The sequence below is a fragment of the Cuculus canorus genome, chromosome 20 (genome assembly GCF_017976375.1).
Source record: "Cuculus canorus isolate bCucCan1 chromosome 20, bCucCan1.pri, whole genome shotgun sequence".
Classification (NCBI taxonomy): Eukaryota; Metazoa; Chordata; class Aves; order Cuculiformes; family Cuculidae; genus Cuculus; species Cuculus canorus.
The window spans coordinates 7,034,043-7,057,983 of record NC_071420.1 but is presented as its reverse complement, the minus strand read 5'-3'; the positions used below and the strand labels follow the sequence as shown (position 1 = coordinate 7,057,983).

The window sequence follows — 23,941 nt, the reverse complement described above, 5'->3', positions numbered from 1 at the left end:
CTCTGTGGCCCCGTCTCACCCACGGTGCCCCCAGGGTGCAGCTCCCCAGGCAGCAGGAGTGTTCTGCTCCTCTGCCATCACACTGTGTGATGGGGTAGCAGCCCCACAGCTGCCAAAATTATATCTTCCTGCTTGCAGCCTTCCTTCTGACCCCGTACCCACACTCGCTGGGGAATGCCTTTGCTCTGACAGCATCCCCAGCGGAGGGGAGACTGCTGCCCGCAGGTGTACAGATTGCTGGAGAAAGTCTCAAACCCTTGGCAGCAGTTCCACCTCCACAGTGCGTGTCCAGAGGGGCTCCAATGCGATGAGGTTTAAACACAGCCTGTTAAAAATGGGGCAAACAAAATCACATTTAATGCCAGCGCTCCTTGCAAACAAGGGTGCGCGCTCTGAGGCAGTGCTCATGCTGCACGCTGTCACTGGCCAGGGGGGCACGAGGAGGTGGGAGTTTGGGCTTTATCCTGAGTGGGTGATGTCTCTCCAGTTCAGGTGTCTCCCAGCTGTGCTCCCGGTGAGCAGGGAACTGCTCTGCGTTGCCCGTTTCCCTAAGCTGGATGAGTTTGTTGTGTAGAGGAGGAGTAGAAGTGGGAGGAGGAGACAGAGGGAATGAGGGCTTTTAAGCAAAGGATCTCATTAGTTAGTTATATCTGCCAGTTTCCATAGTAACTGGGAAAGAGAGGAAACCTAAATCGGAGTGCGCCTAAGTAGCTGGATGCCTAAACCCTCCTCGACCTGCACGCAGCCGCTCTGAAGCCTGGGGAGCAAAGGGGCTCTGATCATCAGCACTGTCCTGGGGACACTCCAGGTCTCTGCATCGGTGTTGTGAATTTGTGAGGCCCTTTCTTTCCTGCTTCTGTATTCCGTGGTGCATGAACAGACTCTGCTGTCCCCTCTAATCCATCCCTGCACCAGCACAGACTTGTGTTCATTCTCACTGATACCAGTGGGTCTTGATATTTCGGGTGCAGGGAGGGATTAGAGCTGCTTGGTCAATTTGTGCCACTCCTCTGCTACTGTTCGGCTCCTCGCACTCCTCGAAATGGATCCTACATTCCCAGTCTCTTGGCTTTCAGTGCAAATTGGTTTAAGGCCACTTCTCTCCCTTGCTTTCTGTTGAAAGTGCCCAACCCACTGATAATGGCCAGCACAGACGAGGTGTTCCTCCCAGCCTCCACAGAGAGCCTGAAGGGATTAAATTTCTCTTGTTGGGCACCAAGAATGGGAATTTACCAGTAGTGTTTGTCCAGATGGGGTTTTCTCCTCGCTGAGCCCTCCACTCAGAGTGTGGCTGTGCCCCTTTTACTGCTGTGGGCTGTGCTGAGAAACCCCTTGGCATGCAGAGGCTGCTGGTTTGGGGCTTTGCTCTGCGTATTTGCTTCTGTTCTTGTTTCTCTGAAAGGTCTCTTAGAAATAAAGCATCATAGTTATATCCATACAGGTCTGCAGCTGAAATCACATCTCCTGCGAGCACTGAGGTCGTGCAGTGTTAAAGCTGTCTCACAGCTCTGTGATGTTTAGGGACATGTCTGTGGGGTTTCAGCCTTTCAAGCAATTGCTTTGAAAAAAGCCGAGGTTTTTTTCCTCCTTGTAGGAGGACACTGGTTTGGCCAAAGGTGTCTGTGCATGAGATGGTGGGAAGCAGGAGGGTGCTGTTGTGGTTGGAAAGGGACCTCAGAATCAGGAACCCAAGCGAGCCTAGGGCAGGGATCTTTGTTCTTCTCCTTTATCTTCTGGTTTTGGCTTCCTCCGGGTTAGCCTGCCTGGGGCTTGTTGAGGGTTACAGATAAAGCAAGGCCTTCCTGCCCTCCAAGCTGCTGGTTCTCACCTTGATACAGGCAGTGAGGGAAAGAAAGCTCTTTGAAATGGGCAAGTACTTCACAGGCGATCACAGCCCAAAAAGAATGAGATGGGTCCATGGCAGCCAAGTGGAGTTTTTTTCTCCTTGTGTCATGTCTGCTCCCAGAGGAAAATCTGGGACAGAAGTCAGTGCTTTCTTGTGTGCTTGCATCCTGGGAATGCTCTTCTGGACTCTCCTGTCTCTGCAGATGATGAATCTGAATTAATAGATGTGTTTTTCTTCCTTCTCTCTCAAGACACCGTCTCCAGCAAACTGCAGAACAACAACGTCTACACCATTGCCAAGAGGAACGTGGAGGGCCAGGACATGCTCTATCAGTCTCTGAAGCTCACCAACGGCATCTGGATCTTGGCGGAGCTTCGCATTCAGCCAGGGAACCCGAACTACACGGTGAGGCATCGGATGCAGAGCGAGTTCTTCCTGCTTTGCCTAATGTCCTTGTTTTGCGGAAGGTCATGTTAATTTGACGGGGGCGGGGGGTTAGGAATGCCCACTGAACTGGAAAAAAATGAGAAACAACAGAACTGGACTGTTCTGTTTCCAGTGAGCTGGGATAGTGCCCACTCAGCGATGAGCACTCACTTGCCAAGGTTACCCAGAGATAAAGCCAAGAGACATTAGTGAGGAAGCATTGCCAGGACACCCTTCCCCCTCTCATAAACAAGGACAAATTTATGCCCTGCCGCGTTCCTGCAGCGGAGACTGACTGTCTGGATGTCAGAGGCTCTTTGGCCTTGTGCTGGCATCAGCCTGTGGCTGGTAGGAAGGTGTGGTCTGCCGTGCTGTGCACCTTTATAGCTCTTCCCTTTGCCTTCACTCCCTTTCTTGAGGACCTGTGTGTCTGAGCATCCCGGTACAGAGGATTCATCTGGTGTTGGAAGCTGTTTCAGGTGTTTTAAGATACATTGTGGTCTAGAGACCTGCAGGGTGAAAATGAGCATTGGAAGGTGATTTAAAGTGTTTGTACAAGGTCTGGTGGCACAAGCCTGGTCTTTGCTTGATCCTCACTTTAGAGAGCGGTGCCGGCCAAGTTTGTGTCTGTCATGACTGAGCAAATCGTTAGAAGACCTCAGGCTTAGTGCTTCGATTTACAATGTGAGGGCAAGCAAGTCCCTTGTCTCAGGGTCCCCTTCATAGAATCGTAGAATGGTTTGGGTTGGAAGGGAATTTAAAGATCATCCAGTTCCAGCCCCCTTCGTTCATGCCTGCAGAGGCACCTGCATTTGTTAAGGGATTTGAGAACCCCACAGTGGGAGTTTGCTTCCATGTACCTCCTCCTGCTTGTGGCAGGCTCTGAAAAGGCAGTTCAGTGTTGGTGACAAAGAAAACAATACTCAGGAGAAACATTCTGGGCGGCTGCCATCAGCCACCTCCATGGTCTGTCCCAGCCACGCTGTAGGTCAGGCTTTTCCACCTGCCTTCGTGGAGATGGTAGGAAGCTCCTGCCTTCCCTTGCAGCACCGCTAATGTCTCCTCTCCTCCTCTCCGCAGCTCTCCCTGAAGTGCCGAGCTCCCGAAGTGTCCCAGTACATCTACCAGGCCTACGATGCCATCCTGAAGAACTAACGGGAGATCAGCCTGTGCCTCACCCTGCCGAAGTAGGGGGGAGAAAGGGGTCTCCAGACCCTCCTTCACCACTGGGCAGGGAAAAGCACCCTTAACTGGAAGCAGCTGTATTCATGTGTAGGATTTCAGTCAAAGGCACTGATTAAACAAGGTAGCAATTAGTATCCACGTGCTAATGATGATAGGGAACACACCCCTTTGGTATTTTTAGCGTCCATGGAGTTTGTAACCACTGCTTCGACTCCCACATGCCCCTGGCCCCTCACTCATTTGTTCTTGTGGGCTTCTCCATTTTGTGCCAATGTTCCGTGTTTTCTAAATGGCTTTAGGCGTAGTTAACAATTTTGTAAAATACCGCTCATTGGAAAAAAAAACAAGCAAAACCCACATGTCAGCTCATTAAAACAAGGCAAAAGTGTTGAAAATGTACACTGCACTTTATTTTATATTTTTATACCTTTTTTTTTTGAGTTTTTCTATTGTAATTGGCTTAAAGGAAGGGTGATTCCAAGGAAGTATTGGGAGCCCAGTGGGACGTTGGGCTCTAGCGGCGAGAGCACGGCCTCGGGGAACCAGGAACAGAGCCATCAGTTCAGTTGGTGGAGGTGATGGAACCCTAAAGAGAAGGGAGGTTTGTTATGCTTCTGCTAGCAGACTCTGCTCTGCTGTTGATGGTGTTTTCACTCCAGCCGTGTCCCTGGCTCAGCTGCCGATGCGAGAAGCGAGGCTGCTCTTGTGTGGAGAAGAGCCGTGGACCTAGGCTGGTGACTGGACAGTAGTGGATGCCATGAAGGAAACGAGCCCGTTTTTAGGGCAAAAGGCTCTTGCCAGAGCTCCAGGTATGGTCTCTGCATCTTCACCCATCTGCAGCCCCTCTTCTTGCTCTTTCCGTGCCTGTGATGGCCTAGCTGCCTTCTCGGCCACCCCCAAGCTATGCCATCTTCCCCAGCACTGTGCTGACCCCAACTGATCCCTGAGGCTCACGACAGTAGAGCCAAGCATGGTGGTGCTGCTTTGTTCCAGGGCTGAGGGCATCAGCTGGGCCCTGCGGTGAGCGGCTGCTGCTGGCGGTGTCCCAGGGCCTGCGGGGAGCGAAGCGGCTCTCCCCGTTCCCATTCTGTCCCCCAAAGCCCAGCTGGGGCACCATGGGGGATGGGTTGGGCTCAGCAGCGTTTGCACCCTGCCTGCCTGGGGGCTTCAGGTCTCGGCGGGGCTGGGAGTTGAGCAGATTGGGGGAGTGTTGCTGCCGTTTTCAGCTTGGCTTTTTGTGCACACGGTAACGAAGGGCTGTCAGGTTTTCTCTCATGCCCCGTCCCAAGCACCTCCATGCCCTGGCCTCTCTTTTCCTACCTGTCCTTAGGGCCAGGACTGCTTCCCTCTCCACTCCGTGACTGTAGACTCGCCCCATTGCAACCACTAAGTGCTGTGACACCAGCAGCGAAAGCAAAGCCTCTTGCATGTCCTTGCTCCATCCATAGCTTGTCCTGCTTAAACCAAGCTACTGACGTGATCAGCCTCGCCCTCCCCAGCATGCTTTGATGCCATCTCCTCCCCAGCAAGCAAAGCTCTTCTGCATCGCAACCCCCATGTTGGTCTTCTTAGATGCCACGTTTAAAGTCAGTGTTTTATGATGGGAGACAGTTTGTCAGGGCTTTGGCACTGTCTGCAGCCAGGAAACCGGTACTGGGAAAAGGTCACAATGCCCAGGAAGTCTTCAGCAGGGTGTGGGAGCTGCAGGAGCCTAAGGAAGGTGGTCCCCTTCTGTAGGAACCCCTGTGCTCTGGCTGGGGAAAAAGTAGAGCAGAGCTGGAGCAATCCAGCCCTTGAGCCATGCCCACGGGTGCTGGGAGGTGTTTTGCTCCAAGCCCTGTTAGTGCACTGCAAAGATCGTTAATAGAGCAATTAGTGGAGCACCAGTGACACTGTGTGATGCTGTGTCAGGGCAGGGAGGAGATGGCAGAGGGTCAGGAACAAACACGTAAGCCTTCCTCACTGAGCAGCCGGTGTAGCTTCGATTTAGGGAGGGGATGCTGAGCACCCCCTTCTCTTGCCAAATTTCTCCCCAGCTTTTTGGGCACATGGGTGTCTGTGCTGAAGGGCTCAGTCGGTGGCATTTGGCCCTCCTTTCCTGCCACGCTGCTCATTTTGAGTGTTTGCCGCGTAGTTGTGTTGCTCTTCAGGCTTTACTTGCCATCCGTGTCAATAAACTCATTTCCACGATGCTGCGGCTGCGTGTGGCTCTGTGGGGCTGGGGAGAGGATCCAATTCTGCTTTTGGCCGCGTTCACCAGAGCAGGCAGGGCTGAGGGCTGGATTTGGTGAAAAGGAGGCTGTTCACTTTCTGGGAGCCTTTAGCCCTTCTCTGCTACAGCAGAGGTTCCGCAAAACAGCTTCTAGGGCTTGCGTGGTGAGGAGGTAGCAAGTATCGGTGATCCTCTTCCTCCAGCTACTGCTCTCTTCCCCTCTTGAAGGGCATCAGGGAAAGGCGCTGAGTTACAGGAGGCCCTGACACCTCTGAGGAGGAGCAGGAGGAAGGTGGTTGCATCCCTCTCTGGGCCCTGGGTGGGCTGTGTGTAATGTGATCTGCTCTCCTTGTGAGGAAATGATAAAGGCATGGGAGTCGATGATGCGTTTCGATTGCTCTGGACCAGTGCTCTATCTTCCAGAGGGTTTTACTCTTGCTGGACCTTTCTTGGGCAGATTGGGTTGGGCTGCAAAAACCTCTGTACTGGCCCAGAGCCCAGACTCAGCCCTCAAAGCAGCCAGAGATACACCACTATGAGCAGCAGGTTTGGGGGGTGCTGCTCTCAGGTGGAGGAACTCTTCTTCCCTCCCCAGCTCTGGCTTAGTGGCACTCAGAGACGGGGCAAGGTCCAACCTCCGAGGCTGGGAGACACCGCATCAGCCTGTGGTGCCACGCACAGGGATGCTCTTGCGTTGGAACCCAGGGTGTGTGTCCACTAACAACAGTGGCTGGTGTGGGGTCACTGGTGCTGCTGTTGTGCACCCTTCATGCCGTCGTGGGGTGGGATGGGATTGTTGATCCTTGCTGGGGTTCTACTCCCACCGTGTTGGAGCCTGGGCCAGTGTTTGGTCCAGCAGGAACAAAAGCTTCTGTGAGATGCTCAGGGCAGGGCTGTGTCGGCCACTGTCTCCTTCAAGTTTTGTGGCAAAGGGAAAGGTTTATTCTGCTTCTGCCAAGGGCTCCTTGGGGAGAAATTGGTCTTTCCTGCTGCTCTGAATTTGCAGGCACACTCGTGCCCTGTAAATGAGGACATGCCAACCCGGGGCTGTGCTGTACCTCACAAACTGGTTTTGCTTTGTGTTAGCATTGTTAGCCTCCAGTGATGGGATGGGAGCTCAAGGGACAGAGGTGATGCTCCCGGCTGGGAGCTGCTGTGGGTTGGATGGTCCCTACAGCCTTCTCTGTTCTGGGGCCATGGGGCCAGGACCTCCCAGGCTGGAAATGGGACCAAGCCGTGCTGAACAGGGGGGCTCCCCTAAATCCCTGCAGCTCCCGCCAGCCTCGCATGCACCCTGCCCCACGCCAGTGCGTGTGCCAAGGGCCAGCATCGGGTGATGGTGGGTCCCGGAGCCCACGGTGCAGCACAGGCAGAGGCAGGGGCTCGTACAAGGATTTTGGAGGCTGACCCGAGCCGGAAGCCCTGCCCGTCCCCAGCTGCTGCCTGCCTTCTGGGTGTGGGAGCTCTTTGACGAAGGATTTGAGGTTTGTGTCAGTCTCCTGTCACTGGGGCTGGGATGAGCCAGGATCCAGCCCTGTTCCCCACTCCTTGACTTCCCCCAACCCCCCCGATATTAAATTTCACAAGTAAAACTGCAGGTGAAGAGCGTCTTAGAGGGAACTGCTAAAAATAGCCCCAAGGCTGGAGTCTGAATTGTGCAAGAGAGTTCACGTGCAACCACGCTCCTTGCCCTCTCCCAGGAATATGTCAGGGCTGCTTTATGGTGACGTGGGGAAGCGGATTTGGGGGGCGGGGGGGGCTGTGGAAGAAGAACAGCATCTGAGGCTGGGGACAACCCCAGGGACACCTGAACATTTCCCTAGCTGTGAGCATCAGGCAGCTCTGCAGGGGAATAAGCCCTCAATCTCTGAAAGCCAGGCTGTAAATGCGAGACACGGGAAAGGGGCTTGGGCTCCCTTTTGCATGGTGGCACAAAGGCTGTCCCACGTTTTGCCAGCTGCCCTTGCCCCCACAAGCTGTGGGGCTGTCTCTGCTGTCCCCTTTTCCCCTAGGAAGGATATGGAAATGTGTTTCCACCTACACCCCCTCCTCACCCTGCAGAGCAGCCCCTGGAGACGATGATTTTCCCGGCCAAAGGTGCTGATGAGACTGGAGGGAGCCCGGCTGTGCTGTGGCCAGTGTTGGGGCTCAGCCAAGCCCGTGTGCTTGCAGCCAGCCCCACGGAGACACCTCGGTGCTCACTGGTGTCACTGGTGAGCAGGGTTCAGGGGCTGCTTCAAGAGCCAGAGAGGTGCATCCATCGGCAGCTGCCCCGAGGGCCTCGGCACGCTCCCTGGAGCTGCGACCAGCATCTTCCTCGCTACCCAGCGTGCAGGTAAATGTGGGGTGTCCCAGAAACGCAGACCTTGCAAATGACCGTCCCTCCCTCGGCAGGGACTTGGCACCACCCTGAGCCGAGAGAACCCCCCGGTGACAGCGGGCACAGAGGGTCCCCAACCCCCTGCGCTGGAGCGGGGTTTCGCCCAGGGGTGCCCCAAGAGCATCCCGAGCAGCGGCGGAGGGAAAGGCTGGCCGGGAGGGGTCCTGCCCTCCTCCCCCAAAGGGCTTCGGACCCCCCGAGTTCCACGGGGCGGGGGTGGGGGCAGAGATGCTGCTGGGGGCCGCGGAGGGAAGAGGTGACGGTGTTGCACCCAGCGCACTGCGGGGGGAACAGGGGAGGGTCTTTTCCCATCGGCACCTCCCCAGAGCCCCGGGAGAAGCCGGCGTCCCTCCTGGCTTCCTGCGACCGCGTCTGGGCATTCTCCACATCCTTTGCTGGGCACTGCCTCTTTCCCCGCTCGAGCGCTGCCCGCATCCCTCCCCGGGCAGAGCCTCCTTCCCCGCCGGGGCGCTCCCCGCATCTCTCCCGGGCATTGCCCGCATCCCTGCCTGGGCAGAGCATCCTTCCCGGCTCGAGCGCCGCCCGCATCCCCGCCCGGGCAGAGCCTCCTTCCTCGACCGGGCGCTCCCCGCATCCCTCCGGGCATCCCCGGCCCGCTCCCCGCGGACCCCCACCCCCCCCCCGGGCTCCGGCAGCGGGCGGGGAACGGGCCGGGGCTCCGCAGCGGGGCCGCCCGCCGCATGGCCCCACCGCCCGCCGGGGCTGCGCCGGCCCGGGCCGCCGACAGGTAACGGGGGTGCGGGGCCGGGGACCCCCGGGAGAGACCCCTGCGCGCACGGGAGGGGCGGGCGGGGGGCGGGTTATGTGGTGCGGGATGCGATGTGCGGGATGCAAGAGGGGAGATGCGGGATGCGAGAGGGGGGATGCGGGATGTGGGGTGCGGGATGCGAGAGGGGGGATGCGGGGTGCGGGATGTGGGATGAGGGATGCGAGAGGGGGGATACGGGATATGGGGTGCAGGATGCGAGAATGGGGGTGCGGGGCGCGGGATGTGGGGTGCAGGATGCGAGAGGGGGGACGCAGGATGTGGGGTGTGGGGTGCGGGATGCGAGAGGGGGGGATGCAGGATGTGGGGTGCAGGATGCAGGTTATGTGGTTCAGGGTGCGGAATGCGAGAGGTCAGATGCGGGATGTGGGGTGTAGGGTGCGGGATGCAGGAGGTGAGATTCTGGATATGGGGGTACGGGATGAGGGGTGCGGGATATGGGGTGTAGGGTGCAGGATGTGGGGTGCGGAATGAGGGATGTGAGAGGTGGGGTGCGGGATGTGGGGTGTAGGGTGTGGGATGCGGGGTGCTGCTGCTGCCTGCAGGGAGCCCCTCTGGCTCCTCCGGCCGCCCCGGCAGTGCCCAAGGTCGCGCCGGAGCTGGGCATCGTTCCCAGGAGCCCGCAAGCCTCCGCCCGGCCCTGCAGCCTGCGGAGCTCGGCCTTGAGCATGTCCCCTCTTGCTGCTCCTCCTCTGGGACCCCTGCCCCACCGTGCCTCAGTTTCCCCACTGCTCCAGGGTGCCTACTTGCGCTCGGAGACAGCTTTTCCCCCTGCATGCCCCATGTGCCAGCTGGGAGGGATAGGGGTCTGGGATGGGCATCAGGGCGCCTCGTGGGGTGCTGGGTCTCCAGCAGCCTCATTCCATCACCCCCAGCTCCACAGAGGAGCTGTGGCTGCTTCTGCCACTGGGGTCGGGGGGGGTCCCTGCGCTAGTGGGGCCCCCAGGACCCGCAGTGATGCTGCTTTCTGCAGGCTGGGAGAGGCCCTGGGCATGGGGCTTGTGCCCCTTGTCTCCGGCAGGTCCCCAGGGCAGCTGGCACTTGAGGGACGGGCACGGCGTGCCATGTGCCCCAGCCCTCGCATGAACCCACCGGGCTGCCCCAGGGCTGATCAGGCCCTGCGGAAGGCTCCAGGCCCCTCTGTGAGGAGGATGAGGATGGTGCGAGGGATCCTGGGAAGCTCAGCCTCCGAGCACCCAGCAATAGGCACCTCCACAGCCGGGCTCTCCCAGGGCAAATGAGCTCTCCCAGGACAAGTAACCTCTGCCAAACCAGGCAGGGGGGCTTGAATCTGTGCTTCCTGCCAGCTCAGGGACCACAGCCCAGGGCTTCAGGGATGGTTTTTAGGGAAAATGGACTGGAGCACCACAAATCCCTGAAAGCATCCACGCTTTGGTATAAAGAACAAACTGATTCCTAGTCATGGGGACAAACAAAAGTGGGACCCAGACCCTCAGTTTCATTGTTTCCATCGCAGGTCCTGCTCAGGAACGTGGTGTCAGGGGGAGTTTGGGCTTCTCAGGCTCAGCTCCTGCATCCTGGTGTGTGGTTATCACCCTGTGTCCCCACGCACATGGCCCTGCCCCAGCGCCCCTGGAGCCTCACCACGTGTGCCAGCAGCTTGTGGGCTCCCCTGTCAGCTGGCTCGGAAATTAGCCTCCATCAAGTTAATTGCCAAACCGCTCAAAGCCTGAAATTAAACATTAAAGCTGTCACTCGCAGGCACAGAGCAATCTCCCCCTCTGCCCCAGCAAAATGCAGTTCTGGCTGTCCAAACGCAGGGAAGATGGATTCTCCGAATCAGGGTGGCACCAGGATAGAGCAGCCGGTGATGGTCCCCATGGGACAAATCCCCAGTGCCACCCAGGACCCCGCTGCAGCTGGGCCGGGCAGAAACCCGAGCTGCAGATGCTGCTTTTCCCACAGGTTTCATCCTCTGGTACCAAAAAGGATGAATGTGCCCATGAAAACCTTCCTAGGACAAAGTTTGATGACATCCTGGCTCTGTGGGACAGGAGCCCCTGTGGGGGGACCCTGGGGTCTTGCAGTGCCAAGGTCTCCACTGAGGACATCACCCAACCTTGGGGATGCTCCTGCTTGGAAAACAGGGTTTTCCATGGGTTCCTGCTTGGAAAAATCTTGCCTAAAGCAGCAGTGGGATCTGCTAAGGTGTCTCCAGCACCTGCCTGACTTCTCCTTGGCCTTGCAGTGACAGGCTGTCCCAGGGGGAAAATGCATCCTGAATGGGGCTGAGGCCCCCTGCGCGGGAATATGCAGCCTCGGTGCCGCAGGGGCAGCACCAGGGCAGCGCCTGGCACACGACGGCATGGTGGCAACCTTCAAGATTGCCGTACTGGGAGCCCAGGGCGTGGGCAAGAGCGCCATAGTCCGGCAGTTCCTCTACAACGAGTTCAGCGAGGTCTGCGTGCCCACCACGGCTCGTCGCGTCTACCTGCCTGCTGTCGTCATGAACGGCCACGTCCACGACCTGCAGATCATGGACTTCCCCCCCATCACCTCCTTCCCCGTCAACACCCTGCAGGTACGTGTGCACCCGGCTCCATGTGATGGGATCCCCACGCTGAGGGGTCTTGGGAGGCGGTGGTGGGTTTTCCCGTTGTCCTGTGGGATCTCGGTTCCTCCTCTTTGGGGATGTTTCTTCCTCCATGTAGAGGTTTCCTTGCTAAAAGCTGGTGAGATGGATCACGTCCTTGTGGCTACAGGCTGAGCGGCCCTAGGATGGAGTCTCTTGCGGGTTTTTGGACCTAAAATGATGAAAAATCAGGAGGGATGGACACCATCCTGCTCCAAGGACTGTGGCATCGGCAGCGCCCACAGCCCTGATGGGTCTGTCCCTCTCTCCATCTGGGGGTGGGTTCCAGAGTATCGGTGTCCAGTTCCATGACTGGCCGAGGCCAGCAAAGGGCCAAAGCATTCGGGTGAAAATCCAGGGTTACTGGAGAGCCAGGTCCCAAGGCACATCCTGCCCGAGCCAGGTGGAGCTGGGCTGCCCGTCCCCTCCCGGGGTGGCTCCCAGGGCTGAGCTCCGGCACCGCCGAAACAGCCCAGAAATGCCGCAGGTCGCTGGAATGCTTTGACATCGGTGCTGACCACTCTGGGGGGGATTAATGAGCAAAAAGCGGACTTTAATCTCTGTCCCAGGGGCATAAGTTGTGCCGCTGCTGCGGGACAAGGAGCTGGAGGTGCCCAGCTGTGCCTGGGGGTGATGGCATTGGTGTTGGCACCTCTACGGGACATGGGTTCTCCTCTATTTTTAATCAATATAATTAAACCGGTCCTGCGCGCAACAGGGATGGGGTTACAGGGGCCTTGTAGGGCTCCGTTTCCCCTTTCCCATTGGGAAGGAGGCGAAGTGAGCGCTCCAGGGACTCGGAGGTTTAAAAATTAATGGACATGTGCAGGAAAGGAAAGGTCAGTGTGAGAGACAGCCTGGACCAGCAAAGGGTAATTTATTGACACGGCGGCGACGCTAACACACTCCATTAACTCCCTGGCTCGCTGCGCTCGGGGAGGAGGCGGCCGGTGGGAGCAGATGGAGGTTTGCAGGGAAGAGGATGGGCAGAGGGCTGGTTCCGAGGGGAAAGGAGAGGATGACAGTGGGGATATGGCGCTGTGCTGGGAAATATCACCAGGCTCCGGGCTTCAGGTCCCGGAGCAGCATCCCCACAGCAACTTCTGGGAGAGGAGTCGGGGCCAGCAACTCCCTGCTGTCCCACTCCCGCTTGGGGCCAGGCAGGATGCCCAGTGCAGCCCTCTCCAGCATCCTGGGAAAGGTGTTCCCTGCAAGGAAAACCACCTTTTTGCATTGCAGGGCAGGAGCAACTGCCCCCCAGCACGATGGAAGAGCTGCAGTTCAGTAATGCCCCATCTGCGCCGGGGGCTGCGTTCAGCCCTGCGCCCAACTCACCTCTGGGCTGCTGTGCACCAGGCAGGTGCAATCCTTGCTCAGGAGAGGAGTTGGGGTTGACAAATCCTGTTATCGCTCCTCTGGATTAATGAGGGGGGTAGGGGATCTCTGGAGATGGGGAGAGACGGCTGAAGGGCTGCGGGGCAGATGCAGCTGTCGCAGGGATTGGTCAGAGTGGAGCAGAGGCGAGTGCTGGGTGTCGGGAGGGTGGAGAGCGTGCAGCCTCCTTGGTGTGCCCAGCTCTGAAGCAGTGCAGGGCATCCCCGGGCACAGCGGTGGAGCTGAGCCAGGATTGATCCCTCTCTGCACCTTGCAGGAGTGGGCGGACGTGTGTTGCAGGGGGCTCCGGAGTGTCCATGCCTACATCCTGGTCTATGACATCTGTTGCTTTGACAGCTTCGAGTACATCAAAACCATCCGCCAGCAGATCCTGGAGACAAGGTAGGGACCACTTCGCCATGGGTGCAGCTGGTGGGGCTCTGGTGGGGTGGTGTGGCTCCCCCTTGCGCTCTGCTGCCTTTGACATCAGAGTTGAGATATTCAAGGCCGGGGTAAAGCCCCTTTTGCAGGACTGGGAGCCCAAAAGCAAAAGCAAAACTGGACCAAAGGGCAGGAGCAGGACCCCCAGGCACGTATCTTCTGTGGGCGAGGGCAGCCATCCTTGGGGAAGAGGTTCAAGCTGGTTGCAGTGGGTGTCTGGCCACGGGAGACATCCCTCTTGCCAAGCCAAAGCCAAGTGACAGTTTGGGATGAGTTGGGGTCCATAGGTCAGTTGGTTGTCATGCTGTGCCCCGTCCCCATCTGTCCTTCCTTGCCACCCGTCCTCCCCAGGGTCATCGGCACTTCAGAGACACCCATCATCATCGTGGGCAACAAGCGGGACCTGCAGCGGGGTCGGGTGATCCCGCGCTGGAACGTTTCCAACCTGGTGAAGAAGACATGGAAGTGTGGCTACATCGAGTGCTCGGCCAAGTACAACTGGCACATCCTGCTGCTCTTCAGCGAGCTCCTGAAGAGCGTGGGCTGCGCCCGCTGCAAGCACGTCCACACCACCATCCGCTTCCAGGGTGCCCTGCGCAGGAACCGATGCACCATCATGTGAGCCCCCTGCCCCGATGGAACCCCCTGATCGTGCCCCCATGGCCGCACATCCTCGGGGACCGCACCTCCCGGCAAGTGCTGGCATCACTGCTCTGTGCGGGGATGATGCCGGGAGCTGTGCCAGAAGTACCTCAGGGTTTGCTCTGCCACCGGCGCTGGCCCTTTGTGACATTTGGGGACCTTGGGTGCTGCTGGGCAGGGTGATGCAGTGGCCACTGGTGGGTCAGAGCGGGTGGGTGGCCAGGCTGCCTTGGAGGTAGGAAAGGGTGAGGGAGGACCTCAGCCAAACCTCCGAGCCCTCCCTGAGCCTCTGGCACTCGATGCCAAAGCCATCCTGGAGGGGTTGTGTCTCTGCCACGTCTGAAACACTGCGTGGCACCGGGAGGCAGAGGAGACACTTCAGACAGTGCCCAGAGGCTGGCTGTTGGGTCTGTCCTCCCCTGGCATCGCAGGGGCAATCCTTGCCATCACCGGCCTCCTGCAAGGAACCTGCCCAGCACCTTTGGCCGATGCGGGGAGGGGTGGCTCCATCCCTGGGGCACGGAGAGGATGGCATTCCTATTTTCCTCTCCCCAGAGCCGAGGTTTCTTCCCTTGAAGCTGAGGTATCTCCCCTTGGAGGACAGAGCAGCCTCCGGCGAGAGGCCAGGTTACGCAGACTGTCTTTTGCCTCGGTTGGGTTAGATTTCCAGGCAAAATTTCTGGATGAAAACAAGAAAGGGTGGGAAAAAAATAATAAAGCCCAAATCCCAGCCCTTCTATCAACGCAGCATGCCAGGTGCTGCTTCCCCAGGGCTTGAGCCCCTCTTCTGCTCTGGTTCAGCCAGGGAAGGAAGGCTTCTCCTCTCCCACCAGCCTGTCGCACACCAAATACTCTGGAAGCGCTCCTTGCCGGGCAGGTCACCCCTCTGCTACCTCGTATCCCAGGCTCAGGGGGCGACCGGCTTTGCACAGCTCCAAACCCAAACCCCAGCACCCTCGAGGCAGGTAGGCGATTCCCCTCGTGCCATCGCACCCCGCCGGCAGCGCCGACCCGTGCCAGGCTTTCCCACAGCATCGCTCACCTCCAGCCGCGTGAGATGGTGGTGGTGGTGTGAAGGCAGCCTCAAAGCAATAGGGAGCTGGAGTTACGTTTCCAGTTGCTTTCCTTTGTTTTTTATTATTTCTGTGCACGTCCCTAATAGGAAAGTGAGCCCCCATATTTCTTTTTATTTATTTTTTTTTAATGTTTTGTCTTGGTTTTACTCCAGACTTGCACCTCACCTGCATCTTGTCCTGCAGGGCGGGCGGCAAAGTGCAGTTTGCATTATCAAACAGTCTTGGAGTGATGTGCCGGCGATCGATGAGCGAGAAGCCGAAAGGGTTGTGGGTTCTGCTCCCTGTAAGACAGGGGGAAATGCCGTTCTCACCCCCTAAGGCAGGAGCTGAGGCCATCCCCTGGCAAAACCATCCCAGTGATTTCTGGTGTAACGCGGGGACGCAGGTGTTCAGCGCAGCTCTTGGCAGTAAAGCGAAAGGACCCCCAGACCCATCTCTTCCGCACGGCCAGATTTCCACCCGACAGCAACGCTGCTATGCTCGGTAACACTTTCCATTAAGAGTGCATCCAGCTGAGCTCTGGCACGGTGCGTTTCACTGCCCTGTCCCCCCCCCCGCTCCTCCCTTCCCACCCCAGCAGCCACTTTGGGAACCAAAACCCCAAATTCAGCTTGTCCCCTAAAATAAGGAATTAAAAGAGAAAAGACAACGGGGGACTCAGCTCTGTCTTAGGTGGCTGCGGGTGCCCCGGCCGGGGCAGGGCAGTGGCACTCAGCACCATCCCTTGCCTTCATGGCAAACCTACCAGCCTGCCCCCACCTCATCTCGTCAGGATTTAACCCATGTAAGTCCACGTTCTTGGTCTCTGGCTGGCTTTATCCCTCCAAATTGTTTGAGAAGGGAATTCCTTGGTAAATGCTAATAATAAAGCATTTATAAAGTGCTCTGACGTACACATATCAACAACTAAGCCAATACATTGTTTGTTATAACCCTGTAGCCTGCAGTTTATAGCACAATTAGTTACAGGTTTTTATAGCATCTATTTAGTATTTTGGAAAAAAAAAAGAAAACAGGTTATAAATATAATTGTTATATTCTATTGTACTTTATAGACAGTGGCAGTTACATCAGTAATGATAACTCTCACTGGTTTGACAGCATTTCACAGCTCCCAGGAACACGAGGGCTACAAAGAGCTACTTCCCCAAGACCCAGGCGGGGGCAGGTGCTGGTGGGACCCACCGGGTGCAGGCAGGGAAACTGAGGCAGGGGGATGCGCTGCGCGGTGGGGCTCACAGGGATCGGAGCAGCCGGGAGCACAGCAGCAGCTGCCAGCGCCCTGCGCCTTGCCCCTGCTCACACCCTTAGTACAAAGTGTTACCGCTCGCCCAGCACCACCTTAGTCCTGCTGAAAATACCTTGCTCCCAAGCTGGGGAGACGCTGAGGGTGTCCCCATCGCTGTCCCCAGGGCAGTGTGGGTTTCTCTCCCCGTGCACATGGTGCCGCAGGAGGCGATGCCTGGGTTCAGTCCAGCCCTGGCAAGGATGCTTTCCCTCTCGTCCTCTTTCTCCTCCTGCCCCGGTGAGCATCCCATTTGCCTGGACTTGGCTTTCCTTCCACTTTAGACTTCTTGTTGGAGATTCCCGAGGTGTCTACACCACCTGTAACACCCTGCACCCCTTTCTTTGAAATCAAATTAAAATCAGGTCTGTCCCCCCTTGTTCTGTACCTGCCTCGCTGCTCTTTCCCGCGGTGCCGAATTGCTCCGACAGCCCTTCTGTTGGGAAACAACGATCCGGGGTGGGGGAGTGGAATTTGTTTCTCCTTTCAAAAGGAATGTTTTTGTGAGCAGGTTTTGCATTCACCGGGATGTGGGTCTCGCTTCATCCTCTTCTGGATGACGAAGCTCTTCTGGCCCCGTGGGCTTGCGGGGTGCACACAGCCCTTCACCAGCCGTGACCCCCATCAGGATTATCCTCTCCCTTTCACCACCCACACAGAAATGAAGCCAAAACAGAAGAGCTTTGGTACGTCTTTATTGCACAAACGATATTGCCAGGTGTGTGGCTGCGGGAGGGCAGCAGTGACTTCAACAGCCTTGGTCACTCTGACCATCACTGCTGAGGTGACCACTGACCACCTCTGTCTCCAACCTTCACCCGTGGGTCTCAGGGGTCACCTCCTGTGCCTCCCTGCCCTGAGCGACCCGAGCACTCATTGAGGCTCTTGGTGCTGTAAGACACGAGGATTATTAGTCCTGTTGTAGGGCTGAGGATGACTGAGGTATGGGATGGTTTGCACGCTCGGCTGCCAGGTGTGGGGTGTCCCCGCTACTTGGGAACACTGTGGAGATGGGCTGCACCACTCTTCCCTGCAGGACATGCCTCATTCCCTTGATTTGGGGCTGGATTTTCCACCCAAACTAGTACAGGTATGCCTGTTTAGGAGGAGAGCTATCAGTGCAAAAACCCCACTGGGTTGGAGGGGACGCGAATCCAAAGAGCAAGAGGAGGACCCCCAGGTCACCCGGGAGCAAATCCATTGCACCGCTCACAGGCATCACAGCTCCAGTTTCAGCATCGCTCCCACCTTCAGAGGAGCGAAGGGTCCTTCCCTGCCGAAACTTGGGTGGGAGGTCAGACCCACGACTCCTCATCATCCTCAGTCAGCCAGGCGCCGCCGTCAGCCCGCGAGGGCTTAGCCCTGGGGTGCGTGCGGCCGGGATGAGGGTGCCGAGGGGGTGCCGGGGTGCGATGCTGGCTGCGGGGGGCTGCGGGACACTGCCCCAGTGGGGTGGGGATACGCGAGGGGCGCTTGCCTGGCCTGTGGTCTTGCCTGGGACGTGCCTTGGGTCTCAGCTTCAGCTTGTAGATGGAGGGAATGCGTTTGGGTTTCTTCAGGCACCGCCGGGCCTTGGTGATGCTGCTGGCCCTGGCTGCCTGTGAAGGCTGACCCCCTGCTCCCGGGCCCTCTGCCTGCCCCCCAGCCGGGGTGCCGGTGGCCTGCGGGGCAGATCGCGAGGCAGTTTTGGGGACCCAACTGCTCAGCCCCGCGGGGCGCAGGGGCTGCCGCCCGCGCGAGAGCTCCTCCACCACTCTGCTGTAACCCGGGGGCTGCGCTTGCCCCCAGCACCCCCGGAGCCCCTCGCTCCCCTCGCCAGGGCGACAGGCTCCCCTCGCTCCATGTGCTGCACCCCCAGCCCGCGGGCTGGTGGCCGAGTGGCACCTCTGGGTCCCCCCTGCAGCAGCACAGCCCTTACACCCATTTGCAAGGGGGGCCGGAGTGGCGGGGGGCTGGCAGGCGGCTGCGCTGGCTTTGGCAGGGGGGTTGATGCCACCATCCTGGTTTGGAGGCTGACCGGAGGAATTCCGGGGTGAGGGTAGGTGGGGTCCCCGGATGAGGGCTCCCTGTCTCCCTTCCTGCGGGTTTTTCTGGCTCTGTGAGTCCCCCCGGCTGTGCCGCTGCAGCAAGGAGGCACAGCCCTTGGTGGGGCTCAGGGCACGGGGTGCCACCCTGGAAGGGACCCCTTTACCCTGAACCCTGTCAGCCGCCACAGTCACTTTTCCTCCTTGCCGGGTGTTTTGCGGCGGTGCCGGTGTCTGGTGGGTGATGGGCGCCATGGAGCCGCCCTGTGCCAGTGCCACGGGGGTTTTTCCCGGGGTGCTCCCACGCAGCACATTGGGGACCCCCACGCTGTTCCGCATGCCGGGACCCAGCCGGGATGGGGTGAGTGCCCGGCGCGTCACCCCACCATCGCGACCAGGGGAGCTGGGTCGAGTGGATGACCTGGATGGTGGCGGTTGCCTCTCCGAAGGGGTGACAAGTGGCTCCCGTGTCCTGCAAGGAGAGAGAGTGGAGAGGGGCCAGGGGGCTGCTGCGTGCCCCCTCTATCCAGCTGGGTGCTGGGCAGCTCCGGAAGGGAGCAGGGAAATATTCCAGGGTGGGAGAAAAACCACTCTGAATCCACTTTGTGTCGCTTACCTGCCCGAAGGGACCCTCTGGGACTGCACTGGTTGTCGGCGAGGGTGGCCTGAGCCCCCCAAGGAGGGGTCAGCAGGGGCTCGGGGGCCCCGGGACCCCCAGGTGACGGGGGGCAGGGGGCTCTGCGAGCGGCTGACAAGCAGCGTGGGCTGGGGTTGGCCACGGGCGGCCACCTTCGAGGCCGGGCACAGCCGCACCTCGTGCTGCACTTGCTGCTGGGGTGTCCTGGCTTTCAAGGCTTGTTTGTGAGCTGTGGGGCAAAAGGGGGGGGCTCAGCACCCCTGGCCATGGGGGATGCTGGTGCAAACCTGCACTCCCTGCAATGGGGATTGCGGGGTCTGGTTCCATCCAAAAGTCTGCCATGACCTCTAGTGGCCACCAAAGTTGAAGAGTCCCCAAAACCCAACGTTCCCCAGGAAAGCAAGGGGTCATCATGGGGAGGAAGCTCCTGGCTGCTGCAAATGGCCCCAGAAGCAGCCAGACCCTCCCTCACCAACCAGACCCACGCCAGACCCTCCCTCACCAACCAGACCCACGCCAGACCCTCCCTCACCAACCAGACCCACGCCAGACCCTCCCTCACCGCCGCCGGGGTCGGGGGACACGGGCACTCACAGAGCGAGGTGCAGCGGCACGGGTCGTGCTTGTCCAGGTAGTGCTCCAGCGTGTCCCAGCCGCCCCCGACCCGCACCATGATGTGCTCCCGCAGGATCTGCATGGGACGCCGGTGCCATGAAGCCAGGACAGGGCTCTGTCATGCACCAAGGGTCCCCTCTTCTCCAGCACCCTTGGCCAGGCTTCATCCACGTATGCTCAAGAGCTGCAAGTGCCACCGCTCTCCCAAAGGACGGCTTCATCCCGGGCTCAGTGCCACCATGGCAGGGAGGTCTTAGCTCCCACTGCCATCCTGACAGCCGCCTTTCATCACCCCAAGGTGGGTGGGGATCCTTTTGGAAAACCCCTCTCCACCATGGTGCGCTGAGCCCTTCGGGAGGGTCTGTCTCAGGGATGGATCGAGGCAGGGACAGAGCACCGCGGTGTCCCCGTTGCTGGGCAGGACTGGCTGGGGCTCGGCAGGTTTTGTCCTGCACACATCCATGCAAACGTGCTCAGGGCTGAGCTGTGCTGCTCTGGGGATAATGGTCAAAAGCCCCAAACTGGACCCATTCTTGGGATGGGTATATAGAAGAAGCTTTGTGGGAGCAGAGCAGGATCTCTCGTGCTTGTGCCCTAAAAGCATGGGGTGAAGGGGACTTACCCGGACAAAGATGAGGGTGTCAGAGTCGCCCACACGGTATTTCCCTTCAGATATCTTGATCATGGGGAACTGGACTGGGCAGGTACAACGGCTCACCAGGTGCTGGACCTGTGAGCAGCAGGGATGAGTCCTTACCAGTGATCCAGGGAAGGGTCCTGGGGTGGTCACTCCCATCTTCATCCCCATCCCTAACTCTATCCCACTCCAAGGCCATCCATACCATCTGATCGAGGTTGTGAAGGTCCCGTGGTTTCCTAGAGGGCCGGGGCAGGGGAGTATCTGCAGGTGGCAGGTCCAGCTCCTGGCGGAGCTCTTCCTCGATCTCCTCCTCCATCTGCACGAGGGTCGGGGCACGCATGCCGAAGCGGGCGGCACGACGTGCCAGCTCCAGCAGGCACAGCACAAAGTTCTTCTCATTCTTCCTCAGCACCAGGTCCTCCGTCTCAAACATCAGGACATCTAGGGCAGGGCAAGGGTGGACTGGCACGTGGGGACAGGGATAAAGGGGACGGGAGGCACAGATGGAGTCAAAATCCACTCAAAGGGGATATGGGATGGCCGGAGCCTGGTGCTTTACCTTTAATATCCATCTCCTTCCTGCACCACTGGATGAAGTTGGAGACGTTGTCCCTGGCCTGGAAAGTGCCCGGCTGTGCTGCAAGGTTGCAGGCAACGCCAGCAGCAGGCAGGCGGAGGTGGCAGGCCACGTCAGGGCAGGTGCGGGCAAACTCCCCAGCCACGTGGGTGACATTGTTGGCGTGGGAGCAGAGCACAGCCCCTGTCTCCAGCACCTCCATGAAGGTGCCCACCTCGATGTCCAGGTCGTATAGCTCCTTCAGCCACTCGGCCAAGTCCTCCTTCATGGCATAGAGGTACTGCTCGCTGGACCGGTAGGGGCGGATGCTCCGCACCGCAGTGCCTGCTGTCCCCCACATTTTGCCATAAGACTGGGAGGAGACGAAGGGAAAGGAGTGATGGGAACAGGGACGATGGGGTCATGGGGAACACTCAGGCCGTGACCCCAGCCCATGTCCCTTGCAGCCACACTCACCCAGTGCCACTTGCTCCCTGCCACCGAGGATGGTGACACCGTCCTCCCAGTGCCAGGAGCCCTTCTCGGGGTCCAAGGGCTGTAATGCGGTGTGGGTAAAGGAAATCACCCTCCTGGGCAGTGGGTGTTTTGTTTCCTTCCCAAGTGCTGTTCCCTTCTCCTTGGTGACAAGGGACAGGCTGCAAACACTCCCAGTTAACTCTTCAGCACCTGCTCCTCCACCGCAGCCCTGCTCCTGCTTCCCCAGCTGCCCTGAAGGCACTGGCTCCAGTGCAGGAGGAGGTTAGAGAGGGGCTCTTCAGCATCACAAGTTGCTCACAACCCAAAAAGAGGGGGAATTTGCCCTTCCCTGCACCCTCTCAACATCTCGGGTGGGGTGACCCAGCCCTACAAGGTGCATCTTCAGGGCATGGTACCCCTGAATTGACAGCCCTGAGGCAGCCACAGTTTTATTCCCATTTTACAGGCTCAGACAAAATGCAAATTTACCTGGGATATGCTCACCTCTGGGGACCGAAAAGGAGTCTTTCATGAAGTTGGGGGGCTTCTTGCTGTGTCAGGGAAGCCCATCCTCTCCCTGGAGCCAGCTGCTGATGCTCACTGCAGATCACGGCTGGATCAGCCGATGTCATTTTGGGGGAGAAAATGCAAGAATCCCAGCTATTCCACCAGGCTGGGGAATGCGTGGCAGGCTGGCCGGAGGAGTCTGTGTCTGGCATGCCCTGCCAGGGAGCCCAGCAGGAGAAAAGGACCCTTGTGACGCAGGGTTTTCAGCCACAGCACCCGGTGAGGCTGATCGCATGGCTCAGTGCGTGATTCCATCCCTCCTGGCCACCCCCAGACCTGTGGGGGGCAAGAGATGCTGTGCAATCACCCTGCTCTCTGCCAGCAACACCGTGCTCAGCCCCAGGCCCGGCAGCATCGCTCACGGTCCCCCCGAGTCCTTCCCTCTGCCAGCAGAACGCTGGCAGCTCAGTGGGTAGGACACCTGGGCACACTGCAGCATGAAGCAAAGCAAACAGGAGCAGCAGGGGAGGTTTCAAGATGCTCCTTATCCTCTGGAAGGCAAGGACCTGCCTTCATGAACTGGGATGGGCTGGGGCGAAGGTGGAAACCTGGAGGGACTCTATCACGTGAATGCAGCCTTCAGCTAGGAAAAAAAAAAAACCTATTAACGTATCCCAAGGTGTGGAGGAAACCCACCCAAATTCATTAATTTGGGATGAAGCAGGGAAGAATGTTTCACTTTCACCATCAGCATCAGCACCGTCAGCGAGTGTTCAGTGGGATCCATCCTCCCTCTGTGATCCAGCAAGCACGAAAGCCGAGGCCGAACTCAGCAACACCCACTCCAGCCCCAAAGGCGCGCACACCTCTCAAACACAGCCCGTTTGGCAAACGGGAGATTGGCTTTAAAAAACAACAACCCCAAAAGTGTGACATGAAAACAAGTAGAAAACTCAACACTGCATATCCAGAGGTTCGCTTTATTTGCCATCAAGTCTCCAAGCCCCTGGGACTCCCTGCAAGCCTTATTATCATCCAACTCAAACCAAAAATGACGCAAGCCTTGTCTCTTTAGCAACAACAAAAATCCCCTGAGATTTTAGGCTGTGAGCTGATGGAGTCCCTTGTCCATGTCTGTGCAGGAAGGGTTTGCTCACAAATACCACGGCGAATGGACAGAACGGCTGCTGCAGGCTCCCTGTCTGGCTAAACCCACACCTCAGCTGGCATCTCGCAGCACCAAAAGCCCTCCAGAAGCACCAGCCCTGGCCCCTTGGCTGGGGCAAGCCTGGCTCCTAACCTCCTCTGCGCGGAAAGTCTAGGGTGGGAGAGGATGAGAGGAGGATGTGCACTGAAGGAAAGAGTCTTCGAAGCTGCCGGCATCAGGAGGGCACCCGATGCAGCACCCTGGCACGGCAGGACCAGCCACAGCCCGGTGCCAAAGCCACCAACCCGAAGTGGGGCACCAAACACAGGGAGCTGAGTCCAGGGAGAGCCATCAACAAAGCAGCAGCTCACCTGTGTGTGTGTAAGCCCAGCATGGTGAAAATCCCCAAATCTCTCAAATCAAAGGACATTTTAGGAAAGCTGAGCCCTGTCCTGGCCAGCACCGCCACTGAATCCAAGCCTCGGGGGCCCAGCGCTCCCCCACCTTTGCAGACGTGAGCTGTGACTCAGTGCCCAGAGCCCGCAGCATTTCAAGGTGGGGAGTCTGCTTTGGGAAAGGAATGAGGAATACGCAACCGAGCTGTCCCTGTGAGCCTGCATGCACGGACATGTCTGTCTGTCCTGCTCACCCTCTCTTCTCCTCCTCCCCTGGAGACTTTTTCAACCCTGTTGATCCAACTGTCGCAGAGGGGATGGGACTCAGAAATACGTTGATCCCATCACGTGCAGAGACAGAGCAGAGGACAGATGCTTCGTAGACAAGAAAGGCTGCCAGCTGAGCACAACCCTTATTAGACACCAGGGAACCCACTCCATCAACTCAAACCTACCAAGCTGCAATGCTCCTGCACCGTCCCTCAGTGACACAGGCAGCAGATCAGCCACATCTTGCCCCTTTCACCCCGAAGAGGCTTCTCCACCAAAACGATCTGCTTTCTCCCCAAAACTCCCATGGTGTCGGTGGCGCCAGCAGGTGCCTCACCAGGGAGCTGGGATGTGATCGCAGCCCAACAAAGCACCCGCGGGGGCTCTGTGTACACAGAGGGACAAAGCACAACATGGGCCCCTGGT

At 58.4% G+C, this 23,941-nt stretch overlaps 3 protein-coding genes across 6 annotated transcripts in view; 2 read left to right on the top strand and 1 right to left on the bottom strand.

The window, feature by feature from the left end:
* The window catches only part of AP2B1 (adaptor related protein complex 2 subunit beta 1), a 74,519-nt gene extending 70,665 nt beyond the window's left edge, over nt 1-3,854 (top strand). For both annotated transcript variants that reach the window (XM_054085149.1, XM_054085148.1), the window contains 2 exons: nt 2,097-2,251; nt 3,353-3,854. In XM_054085149.1, the coding sequence (XP_053941124.1) occupies nt 2,097-2,251; nt 3,353-3,427 (230 nt within the window). In that variant the 3' untranslated portion in view covers nt 3,428-3,854. The remainder of the gene's footprint in view (nt 1-2,096; nt 2,252-3,352) is intronic.
* Nucleotides 3,855-7,451: 3,597 nt separating this feature from the next.
* Nucleotides 7,452-16,618, top strand: RASL10B (RAS like family 10 member B). 3 transcript variants are annotated; one of them, XM_054085153.1, is made up of 5 exons: nt 7,452-7,766; nt 7,891-8,004; nt 11,046-11,378; nt 13,081-13,205; nt 13,596-16,618. In XM_054085153.1, the coding sequence occupies exons 3-5, from the start codon at nt 11,163-11,165 to the stop codon at nt 13,864-13,866; spliced, it is 612 nt and encodes a 203-aa protein (XP_053941128.1). In that variant the 5' UTR covers nt 7,452-7,766; nt 7,891-8,004; nt 11,046-11,162; the 3' UTR covers nt 13,867-16,618. The 3 variants fall into 3 exon arrangements, with proteins under 3 accessions (XP_053941128.1, XP_053941127.1, XP_053941130.1); XM_054085152.1 differs by having other exon boundaries at nt 7,452-8,004; XM_054085155.1 differs by lacking the exons at nt 7,452-7,766; nt 7,891-8,004 and adding an exon at nt 8,048-8,797.
* A 218-nt stretch (nt 16,619-16,836) lies between these two features.
* Nucleotides 16,837-21,080, bottom strand: GAS2L2 (growth arrest specific 2 like 2). Its single transcript, XM_054085150.1, has 6 exons — nt 20,723-21,080; nt 20,366-20,604; nt 20,146-20,253; nt 19,503-19,599; nt 18,888-19,137; nt 16,837-18,743 (listed from the first exon to the last, which is right to left on the bottom strand). The coding sequence occupies exons 1-6, from the start codon at nt 21,078-21,080 to the stop codon at nt 17,543-17,545; spliced, it is 2,253 nt and encodes a 750-aa protein (XP_053941125.1). The 3' UTR covers nt 16,837-17,542.
* Nucleotides 21,081-23,941: the final 2,861 nt, after the last annotated feature.

What these genes read in the sequence shown, in the direction of transcription:
- RASL10B (XM_054085153.1), top strand. Translation starts at nt 11,163, where the DNA reads ATGGTGGCAACCTTCAAGATTGCCGTACTGGGAGCCCAGGGCGTGGGC. An exon ending in TCCCCGTCAACACCCTGCAG is followed by an intron (nt 11,379 to 13,080) that starts GTACGTGTGCAC and finishes TGCACCTTGCAG; the next exon opens with GAGTGGGCGGACGTGTGTTG. An exon ending in CAGCAGATCCTGGAGACAAG is followed by an intron (nt 13,206 to 13,595) that starts GTAGGGACCACT and finishes CGTCCTCCCCAG; the next exon opens with GGTCATCGGCACTTCAGAGA.
- GAS2L2 (XM_054085150.1), bottom strand. Translation starts at nt 21,080, where the DNA reads ATGTGGGGGACAGCAGGCACTGCGGTGCGGAGCATCCGCCCCTACCGG. An exon ending in GAAGGAGATGGATATTAAAG is followed by an intron (nt 20,605 to 20,722) that starts GTAAAGCACCAG and finishes GCCCTGCCCTAG; the next exon opens with ATGTCCTGATGTTTGAGACG. An exon ending in GTGCCGCTGCACCTCGCTCT is followed by an intron (nt 19,138 to 19,502) that starts GTGAGTGCCCGT and finishes TTTGCCCCACAG; the next exon opens with CTCACAAACAAGCCTTGAAA.